This window comes from Odontesthes bonariensis, chromosome 8, assembly GCF_027942865.1.
Source record: "Odontesthes bonariensis isolate fOdoBon6 chromosome 8, fOdoBon6.hap1, whole genome shotgun sequence".
Taxonomy (NCBI): domain Eukaryota; kingdom Metazoa; phylum Chordata; class Actinopteri; order Atheriniformes; family Atherinopsidae; genus Odontesthes; species Odontesthes bonariensis.
The window spans coordinates 14,128,144-14,147,508 of record NC_134513.1 but is presented as its reverse complement, the minus strand read 5'-3'; the positions used below and the strand labels follow the sequence as shown (position 1 = coordinate 14,147,508).

The 19,365-nt window shown below is 39.0% G+C and overlaps 1 protein-coding gene across 4 annotated transcripts in view; it reads right to left on the bottom strand.

Moving 5' to 3' along the window:
* Positions 1-3,376: 3,376 nt before the first annotated feature.
* The window catches only part of dgki (diacylglycerol kinase, iota), an 89,559-nt gene continuing 73,570 nt past the window's right edge, over positions 3,377-19,365 (bottom strand). For all 4 annotated transcript variants that reach the window (XM_075471837.1, XM_075471840.1, XM_075471841.1 and 1 more), the window contains 9 exons: positions 14,239-14,308; positions 14,042-14,082; positions 13,825-13,949; positions 11,898-11,923; positions 11,037-11,074; positions 10,228-10,348; positions 10,017-10,053; positions 9,631-9,730; positions 3,377-7,843 (listed from right to left, as the gene is read on the bottom strand). In XM_075471837.1, the coding sequence (XP_075327952.1) occupies positions 7,730-7,843; positions 9,631-9,730; positions 10,017-10,053; positions 10,228-10,348; positions 11,037-11,074; positions 11,898-11,923; positions 13,825-13,949; positions 14,042-14,082; positions 14,239-14,308 (672 nt within the window). In that variant the 3' untranslated portion in view covers positions 3,377-7,729. The remainder of the gene's footprint in view (positions 7,844-9,630; positions 9,731-10,016; positions 10,054-10,227; positions 10,349-11,036; positions 11,075-11,897; positions 11,924-13,824; positions 13,950-14,041; positions 14,083-14,238; positions 14,309-19,365) is intronic.

The window sequence follows — 19,365 nt, the reverse complement described above, 5'->3', positions numbered from 1 at the left end:
CGAATTTTAAATAACTGTCCCTGGCAGCATCTTAAAATTTATCAGCGGCATTGTGTAAAACAACACATTTGTATATTAAGTGCATATTGGTTTATTCAATCTGACTTATGTTTTGTGTTCACAATGATTTCTGTGTGTATTCTTTTCGATTAAACCCATTCAAAAATATAAAAGCTAACGTTTAATGTGGCGTTCCACACATTTTTTACTTTTAGATTTAAATATATATATATATATATGTATATGTATATATATATATATACACATCACAAATCATACAGCCACCTCGTGATCCTTTATGTCAAATGTATGACTCATTTATTTCTCGCCGCCTCAGGGCAAACAACATTTGGAACCCAAACTGAAAGTGAAACAAGTAGCAATGATAAAGCAAAAATGTGTTCTGACATGAACAACACAAAGAAAGAAAACGTGTCACACTTCTCAACTGTCTGCCATGCTTTTTCATTAACACTGATGCTAATTATTGTAATGAAGTAATTATATTCACCAAAAGTTTGATAGGGTGGGACAAAAAACTAAACTTAATCGTCTTCACTGACGTCTGTATAATTAGAGTTTTATAAAGTATAATAAAGTGGATCAGATGGAGGAAGTGTACGTTCTTGCTGACCTTTCAGTAAGTACAGTTTTAAACCACGAACACAACGCACAGCGAGTCTATTGTACGAAACACCTGAAACAAATTCGTGCTTGATCTGATAAGTGTCCGTTTTCAGACCATTCCTCAGACATCACACATGACTAACAGTTTCAGATTAACACAAAGAAACATGATATGAACCTGCTCATTACACAAACTCAAGTTCTGTGGTGTGCGCTAGTTCCAGTCTGAGTTTCATCTCAATGTTTGCCTGAGAACAGACGTGAAGGCCTAAAATGCTGCCAGATGGTAAACTGCTCCATCTGCTAACAAACACAGAAAATTCCAGAACATCTACTGAGGAGAGATGTGATGCGTCACATTTCGATGACAGGGTGTCGCTAATTTAGGAAAGTCCACAGTCAGCCTCAGAATGTTTGGCTTAACCACTGATTGAGAAATATCACAGTCATGTGAGAGTTGGTTTATTTAGCAAAAAAGTCAGACAGGGTTATATTCTTTGGGCATTTGATGCCCAAACATATTTGATGTTTCCAGTTTGTGATCAATAGACGGATTGCCATGAAGTAGTAGCATTTGTTCGTTGTTTCTGCGGTTAGATTTTTCTTTGTAGTCCACCATTATTTGGCGACATGTCCATCCAGTCCTTTGATTCAGTTGTGCTTTGTGTTTGGAACAAATGGTTGCATATATTGGCTGAACACAAAAGAGCATATTAGCATGCTAACACCAATATGTTAGCATTGTATTAGATTATGTTAGGGTGCTAACAAATATAGGTAAACATAAGCTAAACAAATATTATAGCACTGTTACTGTGACCATTTTAGAATAATTATTAGAGATTATATGCTTAATATTAAGATACTAGCATTGTTATTGTGAATCTTTTTGGAGAATGAGACATACTATCAAATAAACATTAGGCACAAACATTTAAACGATGTCGTGATAGAGATGTTAGCATGTTATACAAAACTTGTTGCTAAACATCACTGTTAGCTTTGTTAATATGAGCACGCTACCAATCTCAGTGAATATATGTGGAACGTGTTAGTAAGCAAAGATGTTTACCTTTTACCTGCTGAATAAGTAATAGTTTAGAACTGTGACTAATTAAGTTGAAAGCTAGAAGACAATAAGCGAAAACAAAATATACACCTGTTAGCTTTGTCTTGGTGACCATATTAGCATGCTAAGCAAATATACACCTTTATCTGTTATATCATGGAACTATGAACGAGCATGCAAAAAGGTGGTTAAAGTATACATGAATCAGTACTTTTTCTACTTCATGTTAGTATTGTCACCGTGAACACTGCCAAAATACAGTAAACATGTTTCTATATTGAGGAAAGATGTTGAGGGTATGTGTAGGTGACTGTGGCTCAAGAGGAAGAATGTTTTTTTTATTGGTTCAATCCCAAACTTTCCAAGTATGAAGTATTGTTGGGCAAGATACCAAAGCCCCACATCGCCCTCAGTAGCTATGTTTACATGAAAAAAATAGTTTGGACTACTGCAATGCACTGTTAGTTGGGTGTCCAAATAATCTTTCAGCTGTACTGACTGGTACTCTCAGGAGACATCAGATTCCCCCAATTATGCCCTCTTTTTGTGAAATTTAAATACAATGTTTACAATATTAATCATAAACTCCCCAACAAGCCCACAAGAACTCTGTGTTCAGACTGCAGACTTCCCAGAATTTCCAGGGGCTTTCAGTTTTGAGTTGCCTCTCTTGTGGAACCAGTTGAGTCTGTTACGAGATGCAGACAGCCTCCCTGTAAAGAGCAAACCTAAAGCACTTTTTTTTAAAGAAAAAACTTTGCGCGCACTAGTTATTATGAATATTTTGGGACCTTTTAAATTCTAATTCTAACATTTTTGTGTTGTTTTATTTCTGTTTTAATACATTTCCCCCTGTTATTTAGGTTGATTTTTTTGTTCAGTGTTGTCATTCTTTAAAATTTCTTTACATTTTTGTTTTTATTCCTTGCTTGTCTTCTTCTTCTTATTTTTTTTTTTTTTGCTTTGTAAGGAACTCTCAGTATATAAATAGGTGGACCAGAACAGATAAGTTTACTGTGTGCCCCATTCAGGAACCAAACTTAGGCAGCATGTTCAACACTCCGTAACCGTTGTAATATTTTCGGACCAGTTAAGTTTGGCTGCCACCAAGTTTCTACCTCACAGAAACGTTTTGACTCACCTTACTTCCGTGTTGAATGTGTTCGCCGTGAAAAACACATTTTCACTCTTAACAGGACTGATAACCTGATTAGAAGTGGTCCATGTCAACACAGGTAATGTGTTTTTCCCTTTTGAGCTGCTTTGGATAAAAGCGTCTGCCAGATAAATAATGTAATATTTGCTAAACATGAACATTTTAGCACTGCTGTAGTGATAATTTTATTCTTGTGATAATGCTAAGTGAAAATAATTTGATGTCATACTTGTTGAACATCAACATGTAGGCACATTTGGAGAATATATGTTAAACATCAAGACCTTAGCGGACACTGTGAACATATCATTGTAGCATACAAAGCAAACATGGTAACTTCATATTAATATTTTCGCTCAGTCACTGTAAGCATGGTGGAAAGCTGAGAGGTTTAGTTCATTCACTTAAACTATCTCAACTGTGTAAGTGTTACTGACATAAACTAAATCTAAACATGTCAACGTTGTTACGATGAGATCTGTTATCATTTGACAAATTGCATCGCTTAGTCTTTAGATTGGAGATGTGTTTGATGTACAGTACTTTATTTGACATATTACCGACTCTGTACTGCAAAGATGATCTTTTTATATACAGTACACATACAAAACTATAATAACGTAAATACACGTGTGGTTTAGTTAGCCTGCTGATGCTCTTTTCTCAATAAAGAAGGATGAAAAACATTCAAATCATGAACGGCGAAGCCTCCTCCGAGCCACCATTGATTAAAATGTCAGATGAAGATGCGTCTTTGTTGCAGATAAAAGAGGAAACCACAGCAGTAACGGCAGCAAAGGGAAATTCCCCGACACTCAAACTAAAACGGGAAATAAAGTCAGAGACAAAAAGCAACAGCATCACAAATCTTTTAAAACAAATTAATAAAACAACAAACTTCAAGTAATCCCATCATAATCATCATCATCGTCAGCAGCAGAAAAATAAAATTCAAAAGCAAAACAAAAACATTCAACACATGCCCAACCTAATTAGAAACTTAGTTCTAAAACCTTTAAAAGTATAATAATTTAACAGTTTCAACAACAATAATGCCATTCTTTATGCCATTACCAGAAAACAAGTCCCACGGAGGTAAGAAAATGCCATGCATAAATAACTCTGATGAGACACAATTTAATACAAAGTCATGTTTCTATTAAATAGAAAGAGTGATGAGAAGCAAGTGTGTATGCCGTTTGAAACGGGCCCTGGCTTATTGACCCAGTCGCCTCATAGAAAAAGGTCGTCACAGATAGTTGAGCGCAAATATTTATTTTCCGCACGTTTTTTCTATTTTTAAAAGGAAGCTCTCTATGTTGGGTATCTGACAGCCATCGCGGAAGTCCTGCTCTGTGGAAAAGCGATGAAGACGTTTTCCAGGATGAATCTCTTCCAAAAGTGTGAATTTAGCCGAGAATTTCTTAGAAAATCCTGTTTGGTTTTGGATTAAATCCCTCATTAAGCCACTCTTTTTGTGACTTTACCAGTTGAGCTGACAAGACATTTCTTGTCCTACTTTTAACCAGAATCCCAAGACTTTGAACTAGTTTTAACTATAGAGGAGAAAATGATTTGTAGCGTTCTTATTCCTGATCTGTGCATACGTGGTCAAACCTTTGCATTGGCAATGTTGCAGAATGAGTCAGCAACAGCTGTTTGGTATTACCGTACTTAAGCTGGCAGACAAAAAATACCATGAAGAACACCTTAATGACTTGCTTTTTTTTTTGCCTGCTGGTCAGATACTGTTGTCTGGGACATGTAGTTCCAGATCGATCGAATGAAAACATCAATTGGAGAACTTAAAAGTTGGAGATGCGCAATGAATCGTCAATATTGCGGATTTTTCAATGCGCCGCCATGTAGCTGTGGAGTTTATGATAGTTTGAGCCAGAACAATGGTGAAACATATATTTATCAAAAAGAAAAGTCAGCGTTATTCCGGTAGATTTTAAAAGCTTCTTTCTAAGCCACAGAACATATCACACAACAGCTTTTCCAGGCTGAGAAGCACCATCTATGAAGAGCTGGTGCAATTGTCCTTGCCTCCCGTTGATGTTTGCCAACTGGTTAGGAGCTAAACGCGTTGTTTAAAGTATTTAAAGGTCCATTGTGAAGAGGGAATGTAACGATTAAATGACTCAAAGTGCAACCAACTTGCCCTTTGGTGTGGTATTAGATCTCCATGATACATTTTTGGACCCTCTAAATTTAGAGAAAATCTTCCAATTTAACCGATCAGCCAGTTAATGAGTTTTCAGTCACGTCTTGTGAGTCTTGAATTGATCTAAAAATATCTTTTTGTCAAACCTTAAAAGATGTGTGATGTGATGCATCCTGCCAACGCTGCTGCAGCAGCTGGGAATCAGATTTTCAAACTAATTTACAAGACTTCCACAATGGCTGCGGGCTCTTTTTATCTTTCTAAACATCCCCACAAACACCCGGGAAAGTTTTTTTCTCACTGAAAATAGATGTTTACAACAGTTTACATCGTCGGAGAGCTCACAGGGTCGTTTCAGCCGTTTGAAATACATGCATACAAAAGAGAGAGAGAAAAAAAAATAAAAAATAACAAGACAATCATGAAACTCAACCGGCACTGAAGTAACATTGAACATTCAATACTCCTCGGTGCCAAGTGGTCGACTATGTTTGAAACATTAATGTAATGTAAACAATTAAGAGAGAAATGCAAAGAAAAGGGACGTTATCTACTCATATTGCATTGAATTTGGCTCAGATTTTTTTTTTTTCTTTCTCTGAACACGGGTACACAAAGATGTGCACGAAAACACTCTCAGGTACACGTGCAGTTTGTAATTCTGCAAATCTTGCACGCAAAGCCAAAAGTCTGTCGGTGCCGCTCTCTCTTGAAATAGTTTGTTGGTTCAGGTTTGATATGGGAATGAGTCATCACCCCACCCATATGCACACACATGGCATGAGAAAAGTCCTTCTGGGTCAGCAGCAGCACAAACACCTTCTCCCCGCCGTGGAAACTTGAAACGTTTGTTGCGGATGCTTTTGTCTAAAATCGCAGGTTTGGGACTATGGGTTATATGCTCCTTCATTCAGAGCACACTCTGGTCCAAAACATCCCAATGAAACAATGAATAAAGCCTGGTGACTCGTATCAGAGCAGTATGGAGCGAGCAAACCGACACGTCAGTAATCTGATGATTATTTGCCAACGACCCACCTGATAACTTCACCATCTCTTTTTGTCTGAAGTAAATCAGCAGAAAACGTCACATTTTTGGACAAAAAGGAAAAATAGACCTGTGATCAATTCTCTGTTGATTAATAGTCACACAATACTTTCACTTTTAATAGTTGAACATTGTCATTGCGTTTCCACTGATCTGTGTCCCATCTGCTAGTGATTTCTGTCTCTCTTTTTGCGCTGTACCCACGAGTGTGTACTCGGGTTTAAATATCTTACATTGCATCTTAAAATTATTCGACATTCGAAGTATGTTGGGCGAAGTATGAATCAGTCCGAGCTGTAATTAGAAAGAAATTTGTGTCTTAAAACCACCAAAATCTTTGCATTGCGACTGGCATGTCGAATCCAAATAAATGTGATGAATAGTAGTGCTAAATATTTGCTTTCAGCTCCCACACTCAAACCAGAAACTGCACAGACAAGACAATTCAGCACATTGTGGAGTGAAATTAATAGAACTGAAACCTGAAATCGTGGCAATGTTTAGGAAGTTAAGATTTCTTTGGATTACTTCTATTCATCTATGAACTTTGAGTTGTGTAATTTGCAGCAGTGAGCATCTAGTTAGCGCAAAATTAAAAGCAGCGACAGCTTATTTATCCTGTGGTTTTATCCTGTAATTTCCCATTTTTCAATTTGCCTGTTTTAACCAAAAGTCAAAGAAAAGAACATTTTGAACCAAAAGAGTGATTTCCAATAAATACAGAAGGAAGAAAAAGGTGGCCTCACGCCTTCTGCGAAGTTGATTTAAGAATCTTTAAAAGCAACAGTAAAGCAAGGGGGATTATGGGATAAAAAAAAATAAAATAGCCAAGTAAAAACAATTTGCCTCCTGAGAAGACAAGTCTCAGTTGGTTTTTTTTCCCGGGAACGATCCTGGAGTGGAAAACAGGGGGGATATGTCGAAGCACATCCTGTGCTTGTTCTGTTTCTGTTTTTTTTTTTTTTTTTAATTTTAACTTTTACGAGCTGCGTAACTGTGGCTCACCGGTGACTCAGACGATGAATGAAACGGCGCGTGATAGAGACGCCGTCACTGCATACCTGGGTATGAAAGTCACAGAAATCGAAAAGGTGCGAGAGAATCGCGAGGGCACGGAAAACCAACCACGCGACAGATGTCGGGAACATAAGCGATATGACACCACATCAGTGCATTTTCTTTGGCACGCAGGTTTTATGGGATAAATATAACATTTCTATCTATAATTTGACCTTTTTTTTGTGTGTGTGTGACTTAATAAACACACCTTCAACCACTGTAGAAGTCTTGCTTGAGTATAATACGACCAAAACAACTCCATTACAAGACGAACAGCAGAGCTCACGATGTGTGTTGAAATTGCACTTGCATCCTGAACTGTTTAAAAGTAAGACAGTCAGTCAATCAATGAATCAATCAGCACAACCAATAAATAGAATATGAATAAATAAATACAAATAAATAGTTGACCATTAAAATCTCCGCTGCAGTGCTGCCGTGAGCTGAGACAGTTCACTCTTCTGGTTGGTCAGTCGGCTGAGTCAGTTCCAGACTCTTTTTAAACACTTGGAACTCCCGGTTAGTCTCCGCTACGAGTGTGTGCAGAGTCCAGGGTGCAGAGTGCAGAGAGAGAGAGACTGTGTGTGTGTGTGTGTGCGCGCCTCAGACAGCAGTCTCCAGGTCCTCCTGTGTGGTGGCAGACGACACATGCTGTTGGGAACTCAAGTAGGTCGCCAGCTCAGAGTCTCCCTCCCCTTGGTCCGCAGGAGTCTTGCCCTGGTGGACACAAGTGAGGTTTATGTTAAAGGGCGTCCAAGATTATTCAAAGCTGGTGTATTTCCCGTAAATGTGTCCGTTGTTGCTCTGTGACTCATGCATTTTGCACTTTTTTCCTCTGAAGAGTCACAAAATAAACAGAAATTTAAAGGACAATAAAGAGGACCTCCAGCATGAATGGATGGCAATGTGACGTTCAGTTCAGTTGACTTTATTAGTGCCCGTAGGTAGATTTGTTCTGCAGAAAATAGGAGAAGGCATCTCCCACACCTTATTAACAGACATTCATTTGACGGGTCAAGAAAATACAAAGACAGACATGGCAAGTACTCACAATGCTCACTGAACAGGATAAAAGTAGATATTGCCCGCAAGGCAAGGAACAATAAACAAAGGTTGAAACCAGGCTCAGGGTTTCTATAAATAGAATTAAGTAATAAATCAATTGTAAAATAAATCTCAGCAGTAAAGTGCGTTAGGTTTTATTTAAAAGAGCGACAGCAGCAGGAACAAAGCTGCTCCTATAGCGTGTGGTCCTAGTTCTCGGGACTATAAATCTGCGTCCTTTCAAATGACTCTTCTTGGAGTGTCAGCTTACCTTAGTTTTTACAGGGACACCCGTTTAACTGCTACACCAGTGTAAAAGATAGCTATGTTGTTAAAATACCAGTCTAACCTGATGTCAAATTTGAATACTTGTTATGAGGTAAAACCTCCACAAAAAAAACCAGTCGAACGACAAAGTCATGGTGAGGAGCTCCACATGTAAAGGAGTCAGTTGAAGTGGTCTGGACATCTGGTTAAGAAAGAAAGCCCCACAGCAACATGCTAATATCCACACCTCCCCACCAGTGTATTTCCACTTGAATTTGCTTTACAGTCCGTTTTTTTCGAGGTAAATAAAAAAAAACCTGTTTTTGAACAAAAGCCCCTGCGTCCCTGTTGCTTTCCTGCTCGGCTTCCTGACAGCAACAAAGACGGCTTAGCAGCGTATTTGAGGTAATAATAAAGACGCTGTCAATGTATCATGTCAATTAAATGTTTTGGTAAGCTGATTTCAATAGAAATGTGTTCATTACGCCGCCCATCAGCTTGTTGTGAAGCGTGTTACATACAGTACGTCCTCATTACCAAGACACGAACAGTTTATTTGTAACTTTCCCCAGGAGCACTTTGCTGCAACCCAAAGTGAAGTGGACTTAATCTATATGCCAAAAAGTCCTACTTTTAATAAATTAACTGAACATTTTCTATCTTTTATTAATTTATTATTACAGTATTATTTTTTGGGGCTTTTATGCCTTTAATGGATAGGACAGTTGGAGAGAGACAGGAAGCAGGGGGCAGAGAGAGGGGGAATGACATGCAGCAAAGGGCTGTCCGATGCAGAACAGGGGCCAGCTGCAGCGAGGACTGCAGCCTCTGTACATGGGGCGCCTGCTCAACCCACTACGCCACGGACCACCCCAACATTTTCTGTCTTTATCCTCTGTCCGTTTGCTGTCGCACTCTGTAAGCTACATTCAAATAAAAGAAAATATAGCAAAAAGAGCGCAGTTGTTGTGTATTCGTGCACACAGTGATTTCTGTTTTTAGATTGATTTTTTATCTTTATGATGTCTGCTTAGCCCTCGTGATCACAACTACTGAAGCGGCCCTGAGAACACACCCTGAAGGCCAACGAGGTCGTTTCCCTGTATATCATTTACAGGGAAATGAAATACAGGTATGACTCACCTGAGTGCTGCAGAAACTATGTCATCAGTTTTGTTTACTGCGATGTATACCTGGAAATTGGTCTTCTCCAGCGAAGCGCCGGCCTCCACCAGTAATCGACACACTGCGTGCTGCTTCTCTGAGGCTGCTTTGTGCAAGGCAGTTTCTCCCCTACAAAAAAAAAAAAGATAAAAAAACCACACAAAAAAACAGTCTGGTTCAATGAACATCTGTGTTAAAAAACAAGCCCGTATGTGGTCCTTGGTACCTCAACCGCACATGACAGGAAGCAAAAAGGAAGCGATCATCAAAACCACTCAGTACTACTGTAATGAAAATCCATTTCCCAAACAATCAGAGGTGATTTTGAACCATTACTCTTTGTGCAGTGTGTCTAAACAGAGTAAAATGTACTTTATACAGGGAAAAAAAAGACAATGCAAAGTATCCAACATACTTCTCTCTGTCGGTTAAATCCAGAAGAACCTTTGAGCCTGAGGAAGAAGAAACACAGGAAACATAAAACACCCATGTGGCTTTGCTTTTGTGTCACAGTGTGAAACTCAACAGACAGTTTTTCAACACATTCTTCTCCTTTGTTAAACTCCTTTGAGTTTCCGACACAGTTTGTTCATCTAAATGCGCAGCAGCGTACGGCGTGCTCTCACCTTGTTGCAGTATGAAGCTGACCAGCTCCGGGTGTCCGTTCTGGGCGGCTATATGTAACGCTGAACGGCCTCCGGAGTCCCTCACCAACAAACTGATGCCTCGGCGCGCACATTCTGACATCTGGAGGGAGTGACAGAGGAGAAAAAAAACAAACAAACACGATTTTCAAAAACAGAAAACAAGCCCTTTTCTGTATCTTCACCTTTGTTTTTACCCGAAACAAGCCAGGACCCCCGTCTACCAAAAATAACTTAAATACACCTCAGAGGTTTTGTTATTCAGAAAGTAGATCAAACTTTTGTTTTGACTAGTTAGTAATCAGCTTAATGTATTCTATGCTGAAATTCAGATGACAAAATGTGTAATTTTACGTAACGGGAGGGGAGTACTCTCTGCTCTAACAGTGAACTTTTGTTGGCTGTTGTCGCTATGACTACTGCATCAAGAATCATAAAAGGCGGCAAGACCGAAAGGTCCTCATCGAACGTTATATCAAGAGATAATTCGAAACTCAAAATTCTAAGTCCCTGTCCTGACTTACAAAGCTCTCAGAAACCAGTCTCTATCACATTATCGCCAGATATTTTCGTAACAGAGCAATTTGCTCTTGAAATGCTGGCTTACTTGCGGTCCTGACAGTTTCCAGGAGTAAAAAGATGGGTCAGAGACTTCAGCTATCAGGCCCAGCTTTTACTTTGGGTTCGGGAGGTGGACACCGTCTCTGCTCCTTTTTAATTAGGCTTACAGTAAGGCCTGGGCCCACTAATTTGGATCCTCTTATCTTTTACAGTGTGTGACTGTACTTTACCATGGAAAGATCCCCGGTACGTGCGGCAGTCAGAAGTGCTGCAGACAAAAGAAAAAATAAAGCATGGAAATGAATCATTGCATGAGATCTCGCCACAGGATGAGGCTTCGATGGACAGCTTTCTGCAGACTTTCCTTTGACAGTTCCCTTTAACACAACATTTTCTTCTTTTTCCCCAATTTCCTGCCTCGATGTTGTTGACGACATAATTTTCGTACTCACAACAGGAACGATCCTACAAGTGTTTCAGGAGGAAGACTTTTTAAACCTTCAGTTTCACTTTCAAATAATTCACCTGAATAGTCATCCGACTGCCCGCGTTTCGAGTAACGACAAATCTTAGAATATCTTTTCCGACTGTACCTGCACCAAATACATACTAGATGCACCAAGTTTTCAGACTATACACAGGTAATTAGTCATTTCTAAAAACGGAACAGAGTCGAAAATCCCAACTGATCACTTCTGTAAACAAAAGCGTACTCAGGAACAGGAACAAAAAGTGAGGAAGAGCAACAATAGGCATGTTAAACTGGAGAATCCCAGGAATTCCACTGAATTAACAACACAACAACAAGGAAGTGTTTCTATCTTTTTCTGACTCCTGAAAGGACTAGCATGTTATCAACTTTACAAGCCTGAACGTGGTTCTTTAAGAGACTGGAAACCGTTGCGCTGAATATTTTCCAAAGAGAACATAAGGAAAGGTAGCAAAGCCATGGGAAGCAAAAGTAGCTGCATCTTTCCCAAAAGTACGAGACGAGACGAGACACTTTCAGTTTCTAAGAAGGAAATGTTTAAACTACAGACGTTTTAAAATACACGTGTGTGTGTGTGTGTGTATATTTGCGTGCACACTACCTTGTTCATCAGGTGTCAACGGAACACTGAAAGAAGAAAATAACGACTGATTTAATATGTGGCTACTTTATGTAGATAAAACTTCATTTCAAATCAGTAAGCAGTCAGTATTCTAAATCTATCAGCACAACTTTATGTATTTTGCTTTTTTATAATATATAAAACTACAAAAAAAAGAGAAAGCTCTAAAAAAAAAAAAAAACTGCAACATGAGACCCAAAGTATCAATCTATTAATCGATCAACAGTTCTGATGATCATAAAGTCATATAAGTGACAGTAAACTCTCATCTGAAGGTTTGGTGCTTTTCTCTTTGCTGCAGCCCTTGTAAAACTACCTTCATATTAACCTCAAATAATGATTTAGAAAATATTGTTTTGCAGCTTCTTTCACACGTATATATTATATCTGCAAAAGCATATTCATAATGTGATTACTTTGGTTATTTTATTTATTTTACTATTCATTAATCCAAGTTTGTACTCGTTGGCTTCCCCCTACAGTTATACAAGGGGAGAAAATGCACAGAAAGTCCCTGGGATTTGAACCAGGAACTTGCCGTGAGGCAACGGCACCAACCACCACACCCCCGTGCAGGTCCCATGTGAAGCATACACATGAATTTGATGTCATGTTGATGAGGTCACAAGATGCCGTGAAGATCACCATGAAGCAAACGAGTGTGGTGTGGGGCTGGAAACTAAAGCGGTGAGCTGAATGCGCACGGCAAATGTCAGTGTACTTCGAAACGGATCAGAAGTGCATAGTTTTAAGGTTCACAAACTTCTCTAGTTTTGCTTTGAAAAAGAAAAAAAAAACATCAGAAATATTTACATTACTTAGGCTGGAAACTGTGAATGAGATTTTGGTCCCAGAGATGAATACATTCGAACGTGATAACCCAAAATTCATGTAAATTAACTGAATATTTATTATTATAAATATAAAGACATGAAAAAATAAAAATAGATGCAAGGACACATGCTCAGAATCTGAATATCATACCATTTATCATTGCTTAATGTTCCAGTGTGTAGGATTTAGTGACATCTAGTGGCACTTTGGAGCCAGTGTTTCTTTCGTTGAGCATCATGTCAGAACAATCCAGCCTCATGTGTGCTTTAACATTTGAAGCCAGTATCACGGAACTTGCCACTCTAACAAACGCTGCTGTCATCACTCATCTGATTTACAGCTTGATGTGTGTAAGGACACAACGATGCTGGTCTCTGTTTGGGACGAGGGAACTACGAGGAGATAAACCAGCGGCTAAACAAGGATGTCTTTTTTGCGCCAATAAGACGCAACTCAGGTGTGAGAGAGGCTCAGATCTCTTTTAGGTTGCTGTCATGACACCACGAGGCAACAACGTGGAGCGAAGAAGAGGGAAACTTGCCGGGTTTTGGGTGGAAATGACTAAAATGAGCCATTTGAATCCAAATCTCAGTAATTCTCATTTTCACACAGTTTAAAATCAATGAAAACCTCATTATGAATATGAAATCTTGTTTCTGCCAATGGATTAGAACATCTGTTACTAAGGTTCCGGCAGTTTTGATTTTTTTCGTACACCTTTTAACATCTGAATCTAATAATGAACATATATGTTGTAGTCTGACTATATAAAGCATTATGTTGCCAAACATTTGCGAAAGACTGTAGCTTTAGGAACTGTAGCCCATGCCAGTCAGTTACCTCCAAACCATTCTATTAAAGATGCAATGAGTCATCCCACTCATAAGACTGTAAACAAGACAGAAAAAGCAGGAACATCTCTGCCCTAAGAGGAAGTAAACTAAGCGATGCAGATGACAGTGCTGTTAGTGTCCCTCAACAAAATGAACAAAGAGTATCATATCTTGGTTTCTCATATCTTTTTAATCTCCGTTAAAAAAAAAAGAAGATGTTTCTCAGGCTACAGTCTCACCCAGCTGTGGGCTCCACCACCAGGTCAGGCATCCCGGTGGATGAGCCCTGGCTACCCACTGGTCCCTCGTGGTCCAGGATGAACACCTCGTCCTGGCATATTTCTGTCACAAAGTGGAGGTGCTCCTGCAAACGCAGAGTGGGACAACGGCAGAGTGAGTGTAGGCAAATTAAATCCTTGGTTCAGTGATTTCTGAACACAGGTGATCATTACTCACCTGAGCCTTATCAATGCGATAGAAGCGGTCAGCTGATGTGGCTGTGGAGTAGAAATTTACATTTAAATACGGTAAAGCCTGTGTTGAGGCAATACACTGGCTTTAAATTGTGGCACTACACTTGCTTTTACATATTTTACAAATAGCTGTGTGTCTGCAGCGTCTGCTTTCTTTTAAAAGGTGTTTAAGGAACTCACAATCCAGGAAGCTCCAGTTGGGAGACAGTCGACTGGCTGAACTGGTCCTGGGGACGCCTCTGTTCTCATCCTGAAGACAAAGACATGTACTGTTGTTCTCATCTCTTCACTGAACGATCAATCAGTAACAGTAATAGTTACAGTAATGTAACAGTAACAGAGGACACAACAAGGCAAAATTTATCATTTTGAGCTGCTTCCTTTTGAGGAGCAGCACAGAGCAAATAACAAACAGACACAATCAGGGTAATACAACAGAATGAAAGTTAAATGACAAATTACAAAACTAAATCATGCATAGCTAGATGGTGTGGAAATAAAATCTATAGTTTAAATTTCACAGTGGTGCTTATTTTTGACTACAATGCATCAAAAACTGTCAAACAACAAACTTATTCGGAACATGCTGCAGCCCGAAACATATTAGGTTTCTACCGTCTTTTTCGGTTTTATTTGAGTTTCCGATCCCAACTTCTCTCGATTTGAGGTTGTACATCATGTGATGAATTCCCCAAAATGGTTTGGGATTTTACCTTGAGAAACTTTTCCCACAGGTTCTCGGCTTTTTTAGGAAAGTGGTTCTATTTTTACATCCTCAATGCCTTTGAAATTTGTTCTAAAGCGAGTTTCTAAAAAGAAAAAATCTCGCCAACATCTTATCTTTAGTTTTAGTTTGGTGGCTGAAATGATTGTAGCTTATTTAAGACACAAGCAGCCTTTATAGTCTCAAAATGGCCATCAATTACTCAGTCAACAAACTGTTTTGATAAAAGAACTCTATTTCCATCACTGGACTGAATAATTTATACTTTTGAATTGTTTCTCAGACCAGAACAATATGACATCAAGAAAGTTTGACTGTTAGAATGAGTCAAATGTTTACTTTTTTTATTTGTTTGTTTACATTTTATAAACTTGTTAATGAAGTAAAACACATCTTACATTATCAAGAAATGAATTAAATACAACCAGAAAAGTTTGTTCTTCAGCGCTAACCCAGAGAATGTGGGATGGACTGCTTTGAGTAAATGTTAGTTAAGATTACACCACAAAACTTTTGTATTGGACATTTATTAACTGTGTCACTTTTTTCTCAACCAAAGAACACCCACATTGCTACAAATCTTTGCAAATGCAAGATGGCTGCCCAACATTTCCTGCCAGTAATCAGCTGATGGGTCAGAGTTGTGGGATAGCTCACTACTTGACATCACTTCTACGACAGACTTCTAAGTCTCAGTAACCAGGTCCAGGTTGGCAAAACTAACATATGGTGTCCCTCAAGGATCGATTCTGGGCCCTCTATATTTTCTGTACATGCTACTATTTTTTATTTTTTGTATGTAGATAACACACATGATTTATCAATTGACCTCACCTAGATTAAATCATTTTTTTCCTTTTTTTTTTCAATAATCAGATATTGACATCAACATTTCAATATCGCACGCCTCAAAGACAAATTTTGTTGGTATAGCTTAACCAAAGCTATGACATTTATGCATGGATCATTTTCAGGTCTATATGGCTTTGCGCAGAGTAATGTCCTTCTGTCTCTATCAAGTTTTTGCTCAAGGAAACATACAATGAACACATAGAGAGAGGAGAGTAATAAGAACAGAACAATAGAGTCAGAGGGTGTAGCAGCAACAGGTGTGGCAGTTACATGAGTACTGTAAATCCGCAAAACGTTCCATAAAATCAATGTGTTTATAAAATACTACTTAAACTCAGGTGGCATCCTTTCTTATTGGATTGTTTGTTTCTCAAAAAAAGAAGAAGAAGAAAAAAAAAAAGAAGATCCTAGATTATTTCTGGCATATATTGTTTGAGATATGTTTCCCACCTATTCCAATGTTTACAAAATGAGTCTATTTTTAAATTAACTGTGAAAGTTATTTTTTCCATTTTGTAAATATCTGCCACCATTTGGGCCCATTCTCTATCAGTAGGTTCTCTCTGTACCATCCATTTTTTATACAATACATTCCCAGTAATATTGTTGTAATGTTTTAAATACTTGAACGCAGTTTTTCTAGAGAAGATAATTGTTTTGTATTTGGGAGTATCGTCCATTGACTCTTTTGGGCTTTCACATGCGTGAGCATACCAATATCTGGTGAGTGACATGCTGTTTATAAAGTTGTTTTGTAACGTCCCCATGCCAGTAATGTGAGAACCATGCATATGGTTTTGATGGTAAGGCTTGTGACTTTATTGTCAGATGGTTTATAAAGTGGTGTGACGTTTCTGCAGTGTGCAAGTTGTTGTTTTACGTGGAAGGGTTAGCACTTGCCCCTTAGCCACCACGTATATGGCTACCATGACAGGCTGCCCCTCGTTCCCTGTAACACCAATGTGCGCTGGCACCCACAAAATTGTTACACTGGTTCCTGACCTCTGCAGGCTGCTTGCCAGTTGAGCTATATCTATCACAACATCCAGTCTTGATTTTGATAGTACATTTTTGATGCTGTACAATGCTGACGTTGAGTCTGAGTCAATGACAAAATTCGCAGGCCTTAGTCTATTGCTTTCCACCCAGGAAAGAGCTAGTAGAATTGCCACCAGTTCAGCTGTGTACACAGCCAGGCTGTCACTCAGCCTTTACATCACCACCACTTATATCTTTGGGACAACAAATGCAGCCCCCACTTGTTCATCAGTCCTCTTAGATGCATCTGTGTACAGAACAGACCTATCCCCATAAAACCTCTGAATATACCATTCAACATACTCTTTGTCTAATTCCATCTCAGCTTTTGCCTCCAGGAGGCCAAGGTCAATTGAAGGCAACTCTACAGTCCACAGAGGCACTGCTGAGTACGGTACACTATTGCAAACTCCTAGGTGGCTGACTTCCATTTCTCTCCCCCTCTTTCCAATAGTCCACCCAAAGCTTCTGACTTTCTCACCTCCTCTCTCTTGACAGTTGCTCAGAGCGTTTAGGTCTATGTGACTTTCCTGGTGACCCTTGAGATTTGCCCAGTATACCAGTGACAACTGCTCTCTGCGTAGATATAGGGGCATCTCCCCAGTTCCACCTGCACAGCTACTACTGGTGAGGTTTTCATAGCTCCCATACATGGCCGTAGGGCTTGGTACTGTATACGGTCTAACTTTTCCAGTGTCGATTCAGCAGCCGACCCATACACAATGGACCCATAATCCAACACCGACCTTATTAAACCAGTATTAATGGACTTCAATGCCGGCCTGTTAGCCCCCCACTCCATACCCTTCAGACATCGCATTACTTTCAACACTCTTTTACACTTTTCTATGATTTTCTGAATGTGCATTTCCCAGGTTAGACTTTTGTCAAACCATATGCCCAGGTACCTAAAGTGGTCCACTCTTTCCAACTTATTACCCCCAACAGTTATCCTTAAATCCTGATTAATTATCTTCCTCGTGAGGAACATAACTATCGATTTTACCCTAACCAACCAAATATAGATATGGACATTAAATACAGTAAAGCAGAACTGAAGAGTATCATCAAAAACAAAACGAGGCAAAAGTGGCAGCAAATGTGGGACAATGGACAAACTGGTAGACACCTGTATAACATTCACAAAACAGTGGGATTGGGCAGAATTACACACAGAAGTACGCAGGAAGAAGACATGGTTTCAAGGATGAGGATGGGCCACACAGGTCTGAATAGTACATTGTTTTTTCAACTTAAATTTTTATTGGGAGGATTTTCACAACATTCACAAAAAGTTCTCCTCTAGAATTTTGGACATAATAAAATACCACATGCCCACGCAGTGAAATTCCCATATAAAAGATTATAATCACAGCAATGAAACCAACGAACAAAAAAGCATAATAAAAAGAAGAATAATATATATGTAATAGAGATAGGCTTTACTATACTTCCTTGTGTTTGAACTTTTGCCAGGTATTTCTCTATGCTAATATCAGCTCTATGTATCTTATCCCAGTCGGGATGTTTTGTCAGAAAACTTCTAATTTGAAGATATCGAAAAAAGTCTGTTTTAGGTATGTTAAACTCTTCCACTAATTCTTCAAATGATTTCAGCTCTGTGATTCCAAGAGGCTGATGTACAAAGTTAAGATTTAGGTGTTTCCACCTTTTGTATCCTGAGTCTAGCTTGAGAGGAATGAAATCTTTAAGATGGGCAATGCTGGCAAGACCTGATATTACAGGGAGACTATACAATTTTTGCACTTCCCTCCAGGCTTTAAGTGTAGTTTTGGACCATCTACTGAGTGAATCATCAATGTCCTTGTTACTTGTAAAAGGTGTTACTGATAATTTCATTGAAGAGCAGGAATTCTTCTCAATCTCTAGCCATCTGGTGTCTGTCTTGTCTGCTATCCATACAATTAAGGCCCTCAATTGACAGGCCCACCAGTATTTTTTCAGGTTGGGCAAGCCCCAACCTCCCTGGCTTTTAGGCAGTTGTAACAATTTATATCTGACTCTTGGCCTTTTCCCTTGCCAGATAAATCTGGAAATGAGATGATCTAAGGTGGTAAATGTTTTATTTGGGAGTACAAAAGGCAGGGCTTGGAAAAGAAATAAAAGTTTTGGAAGTACATTCATCCTTATACACTCTATTCTACCAGATAGAGAAAGAGGGAGTACACTCCATCTGTCTAGGTCAGCAGATATTTTATTTATCAATTTACTAAAGTTGGCGTTGAATAATTTATCTATATTTTGAGGAATTGTGGTCCCTAAATATGTAATTCCATCTTTGGGCCATTTAAATGAAAATGCATCCCTTATCTGTTGTGTGATAAGTGTATTCATAGCCAGAGCTTCGGTTTTATTTACATTAACCTTGTAGCCAGATATTTTCCCAAAGGTGGTGAAGTTCTGCATCAGTCTGGGGACAGAGGACAATGGTTCTGAGATATATACAAGCACGTCGTCGGCGTACAAGGAAATTTTATGTACCTCGTCTCCTATTTCAATCCCCTTAATAAGTATGTCTTCTCTTATTGTCTGTGCTAAAGGTTCAATGAATAATGCAAAGAGTAACGGCGAGAGTGGGCAGCCCTGGCGCGTCCCTCTATGTAAAGTAAATGTATTAGACATATGTCCATTGACCCTTACTAAACTCTGAGGGGCAGCATACAGGAGCTTTA